General features: G+C 44.7%; 1 protein-coding gene across 9 annotated transcripts in view; it reads left to right on the top strand.

Moving 5' to 3' along the window:
* The window catches only part of MCM10 (minichromosome maintenance 10 replication initiation factor), a 48577-nt gene extending 38163 nt beyond the window's left edge, over positions 1-10414 (top strand). For 7 of the 9 annotated variants that reach the window (XM_053254327.1, XM_053254328.1, XM_053254323.1 and 4 more), the window contains 4 exons: positions 4956-5069; positions 7020-7204; positions 8171-8213; positions 9037-10414. In XM_053254327.1, the coding sequence (XP_053110302.1) occupies positions 4956-5069; positions 7020-7204; positions 8171-8213; positions 9037-9120 (426 nt within the window). In that variant the 3' untranslated portion in view covers positions 9121-10414. Of the gene's footprint in view, positions 1-4955; positions 5070-7019; positions 7205-7988; positions 8131-8170; positions 8214-9036 lie in introns of those variants that run through there. The other 2 variants (XM_053254331.1, XM_053254330.1) reach the window with 2 other exon arrangements.
* Positions 10415-16679: the final 6265 nt, after the last annotated feature.

Here is a 16679-nt window from a genome sequence, read left to right as displayed (position 1 = left end):
AATCTTACCTAAAGATGGAGAACCCTCTGACAAAGAAGCATGCCCTGTGTTCATGAAGCTTCAGCTTTAGCCATCAGGGCAGGCACAACAGCTTCAATCATTTCTAGGGCTTCCATCTTATGGACAAACTGTTGAATAATCCTCCCACCAACCAAGTCAAACTAAGACTCAGATTGCTACAGCTTCAGAGAGCAACAGCTTTCACAGCAGATTCCACACTGGATAGTGCTGGATTCACAGTCAGAGCCATGGAAGCAAATGTAGCCAGGAGAAACATCTGGCTTAAACATTGGCAGGTAGATACTACCTCTAAGTCTACCTTGGCCATGCTCCCTTTGCATAGACCCAAAGTCTATGCTTTGGGGATGAAGCACTGAGGGATGTCCTGATTGAGATTGGAGGTGGCCACAAGACACTCCCTTCCACACCTGAGTAGGAGGACAAGGGATCTGCCCTAGGTTTTCACAGTCTTTTCCACCTTACAGGCCATCCTTTCACCCTGGGGGACACTCATGGAAGACGGTGCTCCTTTTGGAGCCGACCAGGCAGACAGGCCACTCACACCCAGATCAGTTTCATCCTTTGCCTCTCAGTCCAAGACTTGGAGACAGCAGTCCTGACTCTGGCCACCATTGATGGGGGGATGTCTTCGGACTTCTGACACACCTGGGAACTGTCCACAACAAACAAATGGGTGCTACAGTCAGTTCAATCTGGATACAAGATGGAACTATAATAAATAGCAGAAGCCTACAAATTCAGGACATCTTAGTATCAATAGATTGAGGGAACATTGCCTGCATAGTCCCATTCACCCAGACAATAGGCCCTTCCAGAGATTTTATTTGATTTATTTGATTTATATACTGCCTGACTCCAGAAGGCTCTAGGCAGTTTGTTACCAGAAACAACACTTCCAATACAGAGTCCTTCTCTTTGCCCTGTCCTCGATGCCCAGAGACTTCACGAAGATGCTGGCTCCACTGGTTGCTTACCTGCATCTGAAGGGCGTGCACGCACGCACGCGTACCTACATGACTGCCACCTTCACTCCCCAGTCCCTTCCAGGGCAAGGTGCACCTTCAGCAGACACTAACTGTCTCAGGGACCACAGCTTCCTTATCAATGTGGGAAAGAGTTACCTTCACCTTTCCTGTTGGATTCAGCATCTCGGGATTGTCATAGATGCCACAACAATCTGTTTCTTCCTAACACTGGATTGCACACAAACCCAGTACACTCTACTTCAGTCAATTGCTCCGCACAGATATTCAATCACTAGCATGCCTCCCAGGCCTGATGGTCCCTATGGTTCTGTGGGCCAGGCTCCACCTCAGGCCCCTACAATGGACACTCCTGCCACATCAAAAAGACATCGCAAATGCATGCCACCTAGATTACCCTTCTACCTGCTCTGAAAGAATCTCTTCTAAAGTCAGCTTCTATGGTGGAGAAGCATGGACAATCTGACAAGTGACAAATTCTTCACAGAACTGAGGTAGATCCTCATCACCATGGATGCCATCTTACAGGGCTGGCCCTCACACTGCCTGCCAGAAAATGCACAGGGGAAATGGATGGTGATAGAACAACACCACAGTACCAATTGGTTAGAGCTCTGCCCTATCCATCTAGCACTCCTTGTCTTCCACCATCTGATATCAGGAGCCCACGTACTGATCAGAACGGACATCTCAGCCAAAGCACTCTGCCAAGGTGGGACCAGATCAAGATCACTGCATCAGCAGGCATCAGAGATCCTCCTTAACAGCCCATCACATCAGTGAGATTCTTAACACAAGGGAGGACTGGCTGAGTCCCCAGGAAGTAGAGCCCCAACACAAAGGTCTTCCTGTGGATTATCACACAGCTGGGAATACCCAAGTCAACTTCTTCACCTCTCAGGTTCTTCTCCAGTTCCCCACGGAGAGAGCAGAGTTAGTGGATCCCTGTGGCCTCCCATTTTCCTATTCTTGTTTCTACCAATACCACTCATAGCCAGAGTCCTCAGAAAAATGTGCACAGGCAAAGCCAAAGTGCTCCTAATAGTATCATATTAGGCAAGGTGGCCATGTTTTTCAGAACTGCTGGATCCAGCTGTGTTGGAACCACTTCTCCTGCCACATAGCACAGAGGGTCCGTTCAGCCAAGGGGCCCTTCTACATCCCAGTCCAGCTCTGCTTCAGCTTACCACATGGCGACTGAATGCCATGTTAAAACACAACCTGGTTATTCCCCTTGGGACGTGGACATACTTCTAGTATACCATAAACCCTCTATGAACCGTATTTATCATATGACAGACTGAAAGAATTACTGGTCAACAAGAAGGACGTAACAAAGGCCAAAACACTCAAGCAACAGGCTTCTTAATTGGCCAGTCTCTCTCTATCCCAGGCTGATGTGTTATCTCAAACCATCCACATTACATAGCTTCCTTCAAGGTGCATCTGTGTTAGTGCCTCTAACTGTACCATCTGTGCATTTTTTCTAAAGATTCAGTCCACCTAATTCCAGATCCCACTTTTATTCCTAAAGTCAACTCTAGGTTCCACAGATCCCAGGGCATCTATCTTCCTTTGTTCTATCCACATCCAGTGGATCCTGAAGAGGAACAATGGCATAAACTGGACGTGTGATGTGCTGTATGCACTTATATCTCTAGATCATCTCCTTCCACAAATCTGATTCCTTATCGGCTACCATGTAACAAAAAGTATCTAACTCAACCATAAGCCATAAAGGCTGTCCTTCCTGGTTTAAGATGTGCAACATCTGTTTACACTGTCCCATGTCACGGCTCATTCTGCCAGATAGGCAGCCACATCCATGGCCTTTTCCACCAACGCTTCCTTCGAAGAAATCTGTAAAACAGCTGCTTGGAAATCTCCATCCACCTTTACCAGGCATTACAAACTTGACACATTAGCTTCATCCTAAGCTGCCTTTGGATGGCGAGTCATGGAACAGGTACTTCTGACACATTAGACCCATCCTTACCCACCTGGTTAGTGAGCTGTAGTACATCCCACAATGGGTGCCCTCCTACACTAGCAGAGAATGGATCATTGGTACTCATCGTTAAGGTTACTTCTTGCTGGTGTAATGGAGAGCACCCATGCTCTTCCATGTCGGCTGCATTTTATGTGTCAAACTATCTGTATCACTATGCTTGGCCTTGAATTTCTCTAATATGTTCTCTGGCCTATCTTCCTCTACTTCAGGTACTTTTCTTTGATGAGAGACATTTCTATAGTTGGCTTTATAACAGAACTGAAGGGGGACTGCCCTACACAGGCTCTGAAAGGTTCCCTTAATTTGAGCTACCCTGCCTCTGGAGCATTGTGAGTGGGGATAACCAACAATGAGTGACCTCTGTTACACAAGAAGGAAGAAACCTTCATGGGGAGCACCAGTGTTCCATTTTGAAAGTGTTAGCAGTCTTGCTGTTAGTACTCTGGGTGATCCTTTTTCTTGGGTGACAATGCTGAATAGATTACCTTGGATCCTTTTGGAGATGCCTGTTGCTGGAGAACTGATAGACAGATTTGAAAAATCAAGCTGGTTTTACTTGACACCTATCAAAAGGACTAGGAGGTAGACATGAGGAATTCAGGGTACAAAGAGAGTGCCAGAAAAAAGAGAGGTGGATATCTTCAAGAATCACAGTGGTGCACATGAATTTTGTTCTTTAAGTTTATGAATTCAACACTAACTACTGGACATGCAAGGAAGTCTTGCAGGGACCTTCCCCACTTCCTCCATCCTACATCATTCTCCTTAGCTCCCCAAAGGCCTCTTCTGAGAGTCAAAGGACCCTCGGCAATGGGGTGGGACATGAGGAGAATGGGAAACTGCCCCGAATCTGATGTGCACTTCTTGTCTGTCTCCACCTTAATTTGGGCCACTTCTCTCTGCAGCCCCTCAGCTTGCTCCTGAGAGTGCTTTGATCCTCAGAGGAGGCCTTTTGAGGGCAGGAAAAATTCCTTTGCAAGTACTTCTGTGACAGAGGCAGTAGGACCCAGCCCTATCTTTTCAAATAAGGATTTCATTTTGATCAGGGGTGGTGGGCTGGATTTGATTCCAGTGCACCTCCAGGAGGCCACACCTGCCTCACACCTTTCTCCCTCCCTTGCCCTCACTCACTCACTCACTCCTTCTGTCTTCCCTCTTCCCCTCTTTCTCCTCCACCATCTTTTTTCTGTCTTCCTCATAGGAACATAGGAAGCTGATGTATACTGAGTCAGACCATAGGTCCACCTAGCTCAGTATTGTCTTCACAGATTGGCAGCGACTTCTCCAAGGCTGCAGGCAGGAATCTCTCTCAGCCCTCTCTTGGAGATGTCAGGGAGGGAACTTGGAACCTAGATGCTCTTCCCAGAGTAGCTCCATCCCCTGAGGGGAATCTCTTACAGTGCTCACACTTCTAGTCTCCCATTCATATGCAACCAGGGCAGACCCTGCTTAGCTAAGGGGACAAGTCATGCTTGCTACCACAAGACCTGCTCTCCTACTCTCTCTTCCTCCCGCCCTCCCTTGTCCTTCTGTCTTTATCCTCCATGCTCTGAAGAGCCACACGGGTGCAAGGGAAAGGAGCATGGCAGTGTGGGAGGAAAGAGAAATGCTTAGTTCTGAGTGGGAGGGGAGGGGAGAGAGAAGTATTGTCAGCAGCAGGAAAGAAGGAAGGAGCCCGCTGCAGCAAGTGGGGAGCAACCCCCTCTTCAGCAAGTGGTGGGGCAGAGGGAAGGAAACACCAGTGGCCAGGGTTATGCTCAGCTGCAGTGCCTGGGGGCCAGAAAAGGAAGCTCCATGGGCCGGATCCAGCTCACAGACCGGCAGTTTGACACCCCTGATCTAGGAATTGTGCATTTTCTGAATGTTCCACCTTATTTCAGAGCTGTGTATTAAATCAACAACTATCTGTTAGATCAGTTTTTCTCTCTTTTTTGTTATAGTTTGAGGCTGAATTGCAGGAAAGCTACTTTGAGCCCTTGGTGAAAAAGGAGCAAATGGAAGAAAAGATGAGGACTATCAGGGAAGTGAAATGCCGAGTTGCAACATGCAAAACAGTGAGTGAACCAGCAGACTGGTGGGTTCCCCGAAATCAGGCTTGAATGATGTCTTGGGTGACAAATTGTTTTGATCCTGAGCAGCTTTTACTGTTGATTGACCAGTATTTACACAGAATGCACAGGATCCCTGTGAGCAGCCCATTTATACCCCTGGTCACATTTGGATATCACAAATGGGGATTTGTTCTCACCAGCATGTACCTTGAGATCACATGTTCCCCTTTCCACTTCCATCTTTCAAGCGTGAGGGAAGGGAAATTTAAAACTTCGGCCATGGTTTTGAACAAACTGTAGTTTCCTGTTAAATCCAGGTATTGGGAACTGTGTTTTGTTAATTCACCAGCCCGGATTTCAGACCACACCTTAATCTTGGTTTGTGAACTGTGGTCCTATACTGAGAGAGGTCATGGGAAACTCCAGTCTGTACAAAACCATGAGGGGAAGCTTTCACTCTCCTCTTCTTGTGCACATAGAGGGTGGAGAGGACCAGCCCAAGGCTCGTGCTTCTGCGTTCTCACAACAATCTACGTGCCATCTGAATACAGCCACTGCAAGGGAGAAAGCTAGGATTCCGTTCTTCATAGGATTGTGACACCAATACAGAATTTTAGAATGCTCCTGAGATGATTGTATGATGGTGTTATACATATTATTCATGTTGGGAGCAAAAATCTACTTCCCACATGGAGAGAAAAGTTGGGCAGATCATAAGGCAGCCTGGATGTTCTAAGCAGCCAGGGCAGTCAACAGTTGCCCTTCAAAAGTTTCTGTAATATTTGTAAGACTGTGAGGCGATTCTCAAGATAGCTGAGAAAGGATGGGCAGGAGCTCCAAAGAGCTTACCTTCCCCGCAGACAATCCCCAGCTTGGTGGCGGGGGGGTGGGGTGCACTCTGTGAAGTGTGGAGCAGGGCAGAGGGATCTGGAGCCGGGACTCCAGGCATCCCACACTGCAACATGCAACACGTGCGTTGTACTGGGGGATTCCCGTCAGACAGGCGCTCTGTGTGCCCGTCTCTGTGTCTCCTTAAGCTGAACTCAGCCCAAGGAGACAGACACACATGACAGCCGTCTTAAGGATGCAAGCGCACCCTTAACCTCGACTAACAGTTGCATTTCAGAGAGTTAGAGGGGCGGGAAGTGTCGAGGTTAGGCTGGGCTGCCCCAGGGCTGGGTTAGGCTGGTTGTGAGAACAGAGTGAGTGTGTGCGTGCGCGTGTTCATATTCAGAAGCAGGTTTTCCTTTGCCTAATTTTGCTTGTAGCTCCTGTGACATTTGAAACTGTTCTTGCTGAATCCACCTTGGATGTAGTCTCTTACCCAAAGACTCTCCAGAAAGCAAGATGCACAGCTAAAGGTCCAGTCTTTCAATCTATAGCAGTCTAAAATTTTATATTAAAATCCAGTAGGCTCCAATGATTAACAAGTTTGAGTTTTACTATTTCTCGTGCTTGTATCCTGACCTTCCTTCAAAAAATTCGGGGCAGTGGGCACTGGGTATATTGCATTTTATTTTTACAATGATCCAGCAAGGTAAGTTAGGCTGAGAGATAGTAAGGTTTCCAGATCTTCTCAGTCCAAGACTAGCATTATATCCATTATGCCACACTTTGGCTCTTCACTGTATTAAGAGCTTATAATGAGCTTCAGGTAAACTTTGCAAAGGTGAGCATTTTCTGTCATTAAAATTCATGAGTCCTTTCTCAACAATCTCACTCTTGATGCAGGTTGATTGTGTGTTCTTCACTTTGCCAGGAATTAGGCCAAGTATGACTAGAGCAGGAAGATCAGTGTTGAGAACAGAAGTGATGAGTTCAGACTGGTTGTCCTCTTGGGGAATAAAATAACAGAGGGCTGCTTTCTTCTGCTTCCCAAATGAACCAGCAATTCTTGTGCATTAATGGGCTATGCTTTAACTACAACAGTCATGCTTTTTTTTTTTTTTTTAGACAAGCTTCTTCATTGTCTCTCTCTTTTTCTCTCTGAAGTGTAAGTACACCTATTTCAAACTCCTGGATTCGTGTGTGGAGCAAAGCCATGACTATCACTGGCATGATGGTGTAAAGCGATTTTTCAAGTGTCCGTGTGGGAACAGAGCCATCGCTCTTGACAAGTTACCCAAAAAGCACTGCAGGTAAGAGTGGTCTTTGGATTTTCTTTACTAATGTGCAGCCACGTTCATCTCTTGCTCTTATGGGAAGGACTTGGGTCAGCCTTTGAGTGGTAGACTAGTGCCAGTCCATGGACTGTCTACCTCCCTTCTCTCCCATCTGCCTCTGGCTCATCTGGCCCCAGGAACTGGGCCTGATTCTAACAGAAGCCTGGTAGAGTTGTTATCATCCATTACCACTGTTGTGGGTTGTTCTCTTGGTACTTAAACCTTTTTACGTTTTTATGTAAAGATAATCACAAGCTGTAGCTCTTGCATTTCATCTTCTTTTCACCCCCACCCCCCACAACTTGCCCCCACCATTGGAGAGAGAGATAACACTTCATGCATCTGATGAACTGAACTCTACTCCAGGAAAGCTTCTGCCACAACAAATATATTAGTCTTTAAGGTGCCATCACACTCTTTGGATTGTCTTTGACAATCCTGTGGCCTCAGCTGATTCATTATAGGGTAGTGGTGGTGGTGGTGGTGGTGGTGTAAAGGCAAGAGCAGCCTTTGTCAGATGTCTAAGCAGGCTTTTTCAGTCTCTTGAGGGAGGTGACATTTCAGAAGCTTCTGAGGTGATTCAGGCCCGATCACAGGCACTACACCAAACAAATGGCTGGTCCCCAGAGTAAAACAGAAGATTGAATAACCCTATGTTATAGAGTGACTTGTGTGATGCTACTAATTAGTACTGAATGGCAGTGGGGACATGTTTTACAAACCCAACCCCACTTCTTTTTTTACTAACCTTTTGCAAAAGGGTGCAAAGCTGTTTGCAAGGGAGCAGATGTCATGCAAGAAGTGTCCCTGTGGCCAAGGCAATGAAGCTAATGCTTCTTCATCCCAGTCTGGTTGGACATGGTTAAGACAGAACATAAATGAGGGTTGGCATCTGAAATTGCAAAGCTGAACCAATCCTGATTTTCTGGCTTCCTTTTTCAGCAACTGTGGTCTCTTTAAATGGGAGCGTGATTCAATGCTCAAGGTAAGTAAACCCAAGGCTGTCTCCCACAGAGATGACCTGACCTGTTGACCAAATGGCCATTTAATAGCCACACTAATGCAAGATACTGCTGGCTGTTATGCATGTTCTAACTGGGGGATGGGTGGGCAGCAATGTCCCCACATCCTTTGATCTGAGCCAGACCATCCCTCCCCTCGCTTCAGTAACCACAGGCACCTGACAGAGTTGTCCCAAAGAAGGGAGCAAGCTTCCTCCAGTTGTATGAGTGTATAAGATGCCTTTCCTCAAAAAGCTGGATAGTAAGGAGGAAACGCTGACTGGAGTAAATAAGTACCTCCTTGAAGTGTTATAACTATAGTGCATTTTGCAGGGGAAATTACTTGACTAGCAAGCCTAAGGTTGCCAGTTCGAATCCCTGCTGGTAAGTTTCCCAGACTATGGGAAACACCCATATTGGACAGCAGCAATATAGGAAGATGCTGAAAGGCATCATCTCATACTGCGCAGGACATGGTAATGGTAAACCCCTCCTGTATTCTACCAAAGACAGAATTCTCTTGGCTCTGTGGTCGCTGAGAGTCGACACTGACTCGACGGCACACTTTACCTTTACTTTACCCAAGAATATAATGACTTGGTTAGTTAATGGCACTTGCACTCTGTGCAAGTGTCATTGAAATGAATGGGGTTTGTATGGGTGAGCTTCCTTGTGGATTATTCCCAAGTTGGTTATTTTCACTGAGATGACTTGGAGACGCATGTTTTGTTTCCTTATAATGTACTGAAGCTGACCTTTATGCCAATGTACTAAAAACAGAATCTCATTATAAACTCCCCTTTCTAGGAAAAGAAAGGTCCCAAGATTGGTGCAGAAACTCTTCTACCAAGAGGGGAAGAACAGCCCAAATTCCTCAGCAGCATGAAGTAACTGTGAAAAGTGCATTCATTATCTCTCTGTTATTTTCGTATTTTTAACTTCTCCTATTTCTGGTAAGACCCATTATCTAAATGAAGGGTGAGGCCCTTCTTAAAGACTTGGTCACCCAGCAGTCTTTTTACCATGAAATCTGAATGATCTTCTACTTTGAGCTCTTTTATTTGCTTTGAACTATTGACTTGGTGAGACTCTTCCTTCTTTAGATTTTAGTCTTCATTCAATGTAGGAAGTGCCTGTTTTCTTGGGCTGCAAATTAAAACAAAGTCCTCTACAGTGCCAGGGGCGTGCCATGGCAGAGCTTTCTCAGGTTGTGTAGTGGTGTCTGTGATCAACAGGGATTCAGCTGAGACTACCTCAACCACAAGGAATGTTTACCAAGATGTGCCTGCGTGTAGAGAAAAGGGCTTTGCAGTACTTGAAGACATCATCATACTCCTCAATTATTGACACTAAAAATCCTCCTTCTTTCTAGGGTTAGCAGATTGTGTGAACACTGTATCTCACATCTGTGAGGACAGCACATTACCAAGGTATCCTCCGAAATGCAGACCTTAGAACAAACCCTCTTAAGGAGCAGTGCCTTAATTTCTCCTAATGAAGGGGTGAAAATATCATGTGATTTTTAACAAGATAGCTTTTTTATTGCCTTTGCTTTTTAAACTTTTTTCTAGTTGGTGTGTTAAAATCCATTGTGCTGTGAATATTTTTATTAGCAGTGTGGAAGGTACAGACTGCTTCAGATAGAAAACTTGACTGCAAACATTTCCCACAAACCACAACAGTTTGTAGAAAAACCTGTAGTTTTCCCCAAATGGTCAGAGTACCTAGCCATAATATATTACACACAGAGAGAAGCAATGGGACCCCAAAATTAGAACATAAAGCAATGCATTAACGTTCAGATAAAATCCTACATTGGCTCTTTTGTCTTTCTTTCTAGTGTAGTTTGGATTGGTAGTTAGAACTGTGCATTTCTAAAGTTCTTAGCATGAGTGTTTAGCAATTGCCATCAATTAATTCCACTTCCCTTCAGCTTTGCCCATGTACATATAATGCATATCAACTTTGCTTGCCGTCGTTAATCAGTGGGGTGTATTTTTTTGAATATGCATTCTGAAATTTATTGAGAGTTGTTAATATTTAAATGCAATGCTGTGATTTAAACATATACCTAATGCCTGGAATCTTAATTATATGGTGCAACATAAACATATTGTGTGGCCCTAAGGAGGCCAGCACATATTGTAATGATGAATGCCGATTAAAACTTCATTTTAAAAAGGTAGCAGAGCTGTTTCCAGTTATTTTGCAAGTAGTGAAAGACAGCTTATGTATCTGGATGGAGATCTGATGGCCTCCATAAGTATGGGTTCTGCACCTGAGCAGGACTATCTGGGTAGAGTCCAAAGCTCCTCACTGCCCATGCAGGAGTTCCGTTATAATTGGCAGTTGGGCACTTTCTTTCTCAGTTTCTTTCAGTCAAAATCCTTGATGTCGGAGACTCCAGCATTGTCGAAATCGGGCCAATTCAAGAGCCAGAGCCTCCAGCTCAGGAGAGAAGGGAGCAGAAGTGGCATCACAAAAAGGACAAAGCAGAGAGGGATGAAAGCGCGAACCTTTCTCTAAAAACAAACAAACCCAGGGATAAGAGTTCCCGCGCCCCTGTGCCTGCCCTGTAATCAGCGTAATCCTGTAATCAGGCTCCTCAACGCCATCACCAACCGGACTGCAGCGTAATGTACAGGCAACTCCACCATTGGCGGAGCGATCCCTTCTTCTGGCTAAAGAAGTAGTACTGGCACCAGCTGTTGCTAGGAGATAGCAGCAGCTAGCTATGTCTACAGTAACCACACAAAGCATTCCATCTGCTGAGTATCGGGCAGCATCTCTTTCTCCTGCACCAACTCCACAGCAATCCCCATCCACTCCGCCAACACTGGGCATTTTCTGCAGCCCAGTCTCCAATAGGTTTCCAGAAAGCGCTTGCTCAAATGGGGATGGAGGCTAGTCTGGACCCTAACTCTGCACAGACTTTGTTAACGCTGCTAGAATCTAATGAAAGCACCTTCTCTGTGTCCACTTTCCTTGGATTCTTGAGCCATGGTTTAGAGAAGCCACTTGTGCCAAAAACTCTGCATATGTCCCTTGTGAGACTGATACAAGCATCTAGTTCTTTAGTCCATCCATCTACACCTCATCTCTTTACGCAGAGGCTTTTACCACAGGAGTGTGTAGATTATTCCAAGGACTGTAGATTGTTGCCCCATGGTGGATGGGATGACACTAGATGACTTCAGGCGGTGGAACCGCCTGGCTTTTAGGTATGATTACCAGAAGTATAAATTATGGAAGGCAAGGAAAAGTGCTTATGAGACTATGATGCCCACAGCAATGCAGGTGACACCATTGCGCACAGTCCACTCATCCACTACAACTTAGACCTCTATAGAGGTTCAGCCTTCTTGTCATTCAGTGAGTACTCAACCATGAGTGTGAAAACTCCTAGAAGGCCAGCTGTCAGTACACAGACCACACTGTTACAACACTCCTGTGGGTACACATAATGTTGGAACCAAAGCAGCATATCACCAGACAAAAAATAATCAAACGTCTACCCATGCTGTTGTCTGCAAAGCCAAATGTTTCTGCACCTGCAGAACCAATGGGATACTCGGATGATCTGCAATTCCGGATACAGATTCAGATTGTGCAAGTACAGGTTCCAATGAGCCAGAGCCTCCTATAGATCCCACTCCTGTGGTGCCTGCAGCTTCAACTAATACACCTACAGCGGAACTCCTTTCCTATCACTGGCAAACTGAGGAGATGTCATCAGTCTTGGGTCTTAATCTGAAAAACAAAAATACAGACTTACAGGATCAAGTTTATGATTTAATGAAGACAGCATCTGCTCCCCAGTCTGTGTTTCTTCCAATGTTGCCAGTCATCTCAAAGGCAGCACAGTCAGTCTGGGCTGTACTCCAAACCACAAGTCCTACATCAAAGCATCTAGAGATGCTTTATAGGATTCAGGAGGATGAGAATGAGTACTTGATGAAGCATCCAGTACCTAACTCACTGGTCATTGATTATGCATCTTCAAAACCGGGCCGCAGACTTGCTACCCCTGCAGATGAGGAAGGATGGAAGCTGGATGTCTTGGGAAGGAAGACGTATTCAACTGCATGTCTAGCAATTAAGATAGCAAATTATATGGTTGCATGACCAAAGAGAATACATAGGGGCAGTGTTGGGCACAAATGAACAGAGAGTGTTTCTCCCAAGGGAACATTTTTACAGAATAAGGGACTTGGTGATGCAGTTTTGACAGGTACCAACCAGTGTTCCCTCTAAGAGAGGAATCCCAGATGTTGTGGACTACAATCCCATAATCCCCAAGCAAAGGACATTGCAGCTGGGGGTGCTGGGAATTATAGTCAACGACATCTGGGAATCCCTGTTAGAGGTAACACTGGTACCAACTCAATGGGTGCATACTGTGCAAAGGCTGTTGGGGCTGATGGCATTGTGTACAATGACCGTGAGGTATGCCAAACTACAAATGAGAAAACTGCAACTCTGGTACCTGGCAACGTTCCGCTCCAATATAGACAATCCACTCATGCATCTTATGCTGCCCGAGGATGTGCTGGCAAGCGTGAAGTGGTAAACTGCAGAGAAGAGATTGCAACAGAGCATACCATTCCAAATTCTACAGCATGGCTAACCACCGATGCATCTCTTCTAGGCTGGGTGGAGCATTCAGGGGTTTATCAGACTCGGGGAGTGTGGACTCCGAGACCACGGAGTCTACATATCCGTTTCCCAGAACTCTTGGCTGTATTTTTAAGGCTCAAGTCATTCCAGCCTCAGCTAAGCAGCTGTGTTGTTCAGGTGCAGCTTGACAATACAACAGCAATAGCTTGCATAAACAAGGAGGGACGGTGTCCCACTCATTGTGCCAGTTGAGTCAACAAATTCGGAACTGGTATATCGCACAACAGATAGTCATTCAGGCAAGGCAATACACATAAGGGGAGTAAACATGGCAGATGCATTGAGCAGGACCCGGGTTTTGAGACAACATGAGTGGTCCATGAATTGGGAATATCTCTTGCCTATTTGCTACCAGGGAGAACAAGAAATGTCACACTTGCTGCTCGAGGGTGGGAATAGGTCCGGGCATGAAGGGGGATGCCTCCCAGTATGCCTGGACTCAAGGATATGTTTACATATTTCCACCTTACCTGCTGCTGAGCAGGATGGTGGCCAAGATATTGTAAGTCAAGACACACTGCATTCTGGTAACTCCCTGGTGGCCAAGGCAGCCATTGTTTCCTCGAGTACTCAAAACTACCACAATGCACAGACCTCCTCTCCCAAGAGGGACGTCAGGTGCTTCATCCAAGTCTAGGAACCCTGTGCCTAACAGCCTGGAGAATAGACTTTTAGCCCAAATTTTACTTTAATGAAAGGAAAACATCCACTAGGAGAAATTACAACTCTAAGTGGAGGCATTTCAAAGAGTATGCTAGATTGCATGGCTTTAAACCAAGTTTGGCAAAGATCAGGCATGTGCTGCTCTATTTGACCCATTTGAAGCAGGGTTGGCTAGCAAATGTTTCTGTGAAAGTCTACCTGGCAGCCTTGTCCTCACGCTACAAGGGATGGGATGAGAAGACTGTCTTTTCATATACTGAATGTAACAATTCATGAGTGGAATAAATAATTTATGTCCTCCAATACGTAGGCCAATGGAGTCTATCTTTGGTCCTTGCTGCATTTACTGAAAAGCCATTTGAGACAATGGCTACAACCACGTTAAATAATCTTTCGCTAAAGATGGCTTTTTTTATTGCTGTTACTACTGCACGTAGGGTGAGTGAACTGACTGTGTTACATGTGGATGAACTGTATACTAGGTTCTTCCAAAATAAAGTTGTTCTCTGTTTGCATCTGGAGTTCCACCTAAAATTTGTTTCAGACTTCCATCTAAACTAGAATATTATTCTTCCAACCTTTTTCAGGAAACTGGAAATGAGGCTGGAACAGGCTTTGCATGCACTAGATGTATGGAGGGTGTTGCTCTTTTACATTAAAATAACTCTGGCATTCCCTAGAACCTAGCCTATTTGTATCCTACAAGGGCAAGGTAAAAGGGTTTCTGATCTGCAGACAACGTATGTCACACTGGTTGATTGAGTTTATTTACCTAGCATATTGGCAGCAGAGGGTGGATCTGCCAAAATCTATTAGGGCTCATTCGAATAGGGCTTATGCAACTTCAGCTGTATATCTGTCTGGAATAAAATTTAAATATGTTTGTATGGCTACAACTTGGTCATTAGAGCAAACATTTGTGAAACACTATGCTTTGGATCTCTGCTCTGCTGCAGAGGCTAATTCTGGAAGAAGTGTTCTGAAGAAGGTGTTGCTGTAGCTTGCTGCACACTCCACCATTCTGGGTAGCTCATAAAACACCCATGCTTACGGAGGTCATCGGATCTCCATCCAGATAAACAGGTTGCTCACCTGTAGCAGATGATCTGCAGGAGATCTGATCCTAGTCTCCACACAGGGGTAAGCCTGCAACACATTATCCACGGTGGTTTTGTTAAACGTTGCCATTGGCGTCTTGTTACAACAATGTTGAAATGATAATTTTTTTAAAAAAAACACCTTATAAAAATTTTATTTTTATATATATATGTTATAAAAATAAAGGTGAATTCAACTTACCTTGTGAGTTGCACTGGCTGTTGTTTTCTGGACAGTGAGTAGCTGGTCGAAGAAGGAAGTGAGAAGGAAAGCGCCCAACTGCCAGTTATGGAACTCCTGCATGAGCAGGGAGGCGGTTCTGGGCGCAGTGAGAAGCTATAGAACTCTACCCGGATAGTCCTGCACAAACGCAGAACCCATGCTTATTTTATTTATTTATTTATTTGATTTCTATAGCACCCTTCCAAAAATGGCTCAGCACAGTTTACACAGAGAAATAATAAATAAGATGGATCCCTGTCCCCTAAGGGCTCACAATCTAAAAAGAAACATACGATAGACACCAGCAACAGTCACTGGAGGTACTGTGCTGGGGGTGGATAGGGCCAGTTACTCTCCCCCTGCACTCATGCACTCATCAGATCTCCAGATCATCTGTTACAGGTGAGCAACCTGTTGGTTTTTGTTTTTGTTTTTGTTTGCTTTGCCCAAGTATTATACTGTATTTACCTGAAGAGAATTTAAGACCATCCCCTTTAAAAATTTGACTGAATTTAAGATGATCCCCTTGGAAATGCAGGATATAGCTATATTTATCTAAAAGAAAGCACACACTGAATTTAAGACAACCCCAATTTTTAACATCAAAGAACTTGGAAAATACCTACTCTTGGATTCAGGTAAATACGGTAATTGATTATGACTTTACAAGTTTTTGTATTGGTGTCTAGCTCATGATTGATGATCCTGGAGTTCAGCTGCCCGAGAACTTAATTACAACTTTTTTTTAATGCTGCTTGAGCAATGGGAATGGAGGTCAGAGTTTCAGGAAAGGTGAAGAAATGAAAGGAAGATTTGGCCTTGCATTTAAAATCGTTTCATGGCTAATATAAGATAGAAATAACAATGCACTCACAGTTCAGGAGTGATAGACATTTGAATGTTTTGAGTCAGAACGTATTCTTCTCTTATTTATTATCTATTCACAGATATATATTTTTATTTTTATCTTATTTATTCACAGATAACAGAACACATCTGTGAAATCTAAACAAATGTGCTGAAATCAGCAAAAATCTATTTATTATTATTATTATTATTACATTTATATTCCGCTCTTCCAAGGAGCCCAGAGCGGTGTACTACATACTTGAGTTTCTCCTCACAACAACCCTGTGAAGTAGGCTAGGCTGAGAGAGAAGTGACTGGCCCAGAGTCACCCAGCTAGTATCATGGCTGAATGAGGATTTGAACTCAGGTCTCCCCGGTCCTAGTCCAGCACTCTAACCACTACACCACGCTGGCTCTTAAAGGAAAGGACTTGATCTAAATTCAGCTTTATCTTGGGCAACTGTTGCTTTATGTCCCACTGTTAAATAAATAAATGAGAAATATATTTTCTAGCACCTCTGTTTCTGCTTTTCATTGTCCTTCAGTCTAAGCATAGCAACAATATATCATTCCCCTTCATGCACACAGCCACCAACCACAGAAAATAAAATGAGCTTCTACCAACACTTCCAAAAGTGTTGTGGACAGTATGGAGTTCCACAAGACTCCATATTGTCTCCAATGCTTCTTAACATTTACATTAAACTGCTCGGAGAGATCATCAGGGGGTTTGGTACAGGGTGTTATCAGTATGCTCGTGACACCCAGATTTATTTAGCCATATCAGCTTCATCAGAAGATGGCATAACCTCCTTAAATGCATGCGGGGGAGGGGGCAGTAATGAGCTGGATGGGGAATTTTAATGGAACTGTTCCTGGGGAATTGGTGGGAACCCTGAGCTACATTTTAGGCTTGTGGTGGTGTGGGCGGGGAGAGATTA

Source organism: Hemicordylus capensis, chromosome 5 (assembly GCF_027244095.1).
Source record: "Hemicordylus capensis ecotype Gifberg chromosome 5, rHemCap1.1.pri, whole genome shotgun sequence".
Classification (NCBI taxonomy): domain Eukaryota; kingdom Metazoa; phylum Chordata; class Lepidosauria; order Squamata; family Cordylidae; genus Hemicordylus; species Hemicordylus capensis.
This window is presented reverse-complemented; position numbering and strand designations above follow the sequence as displayed.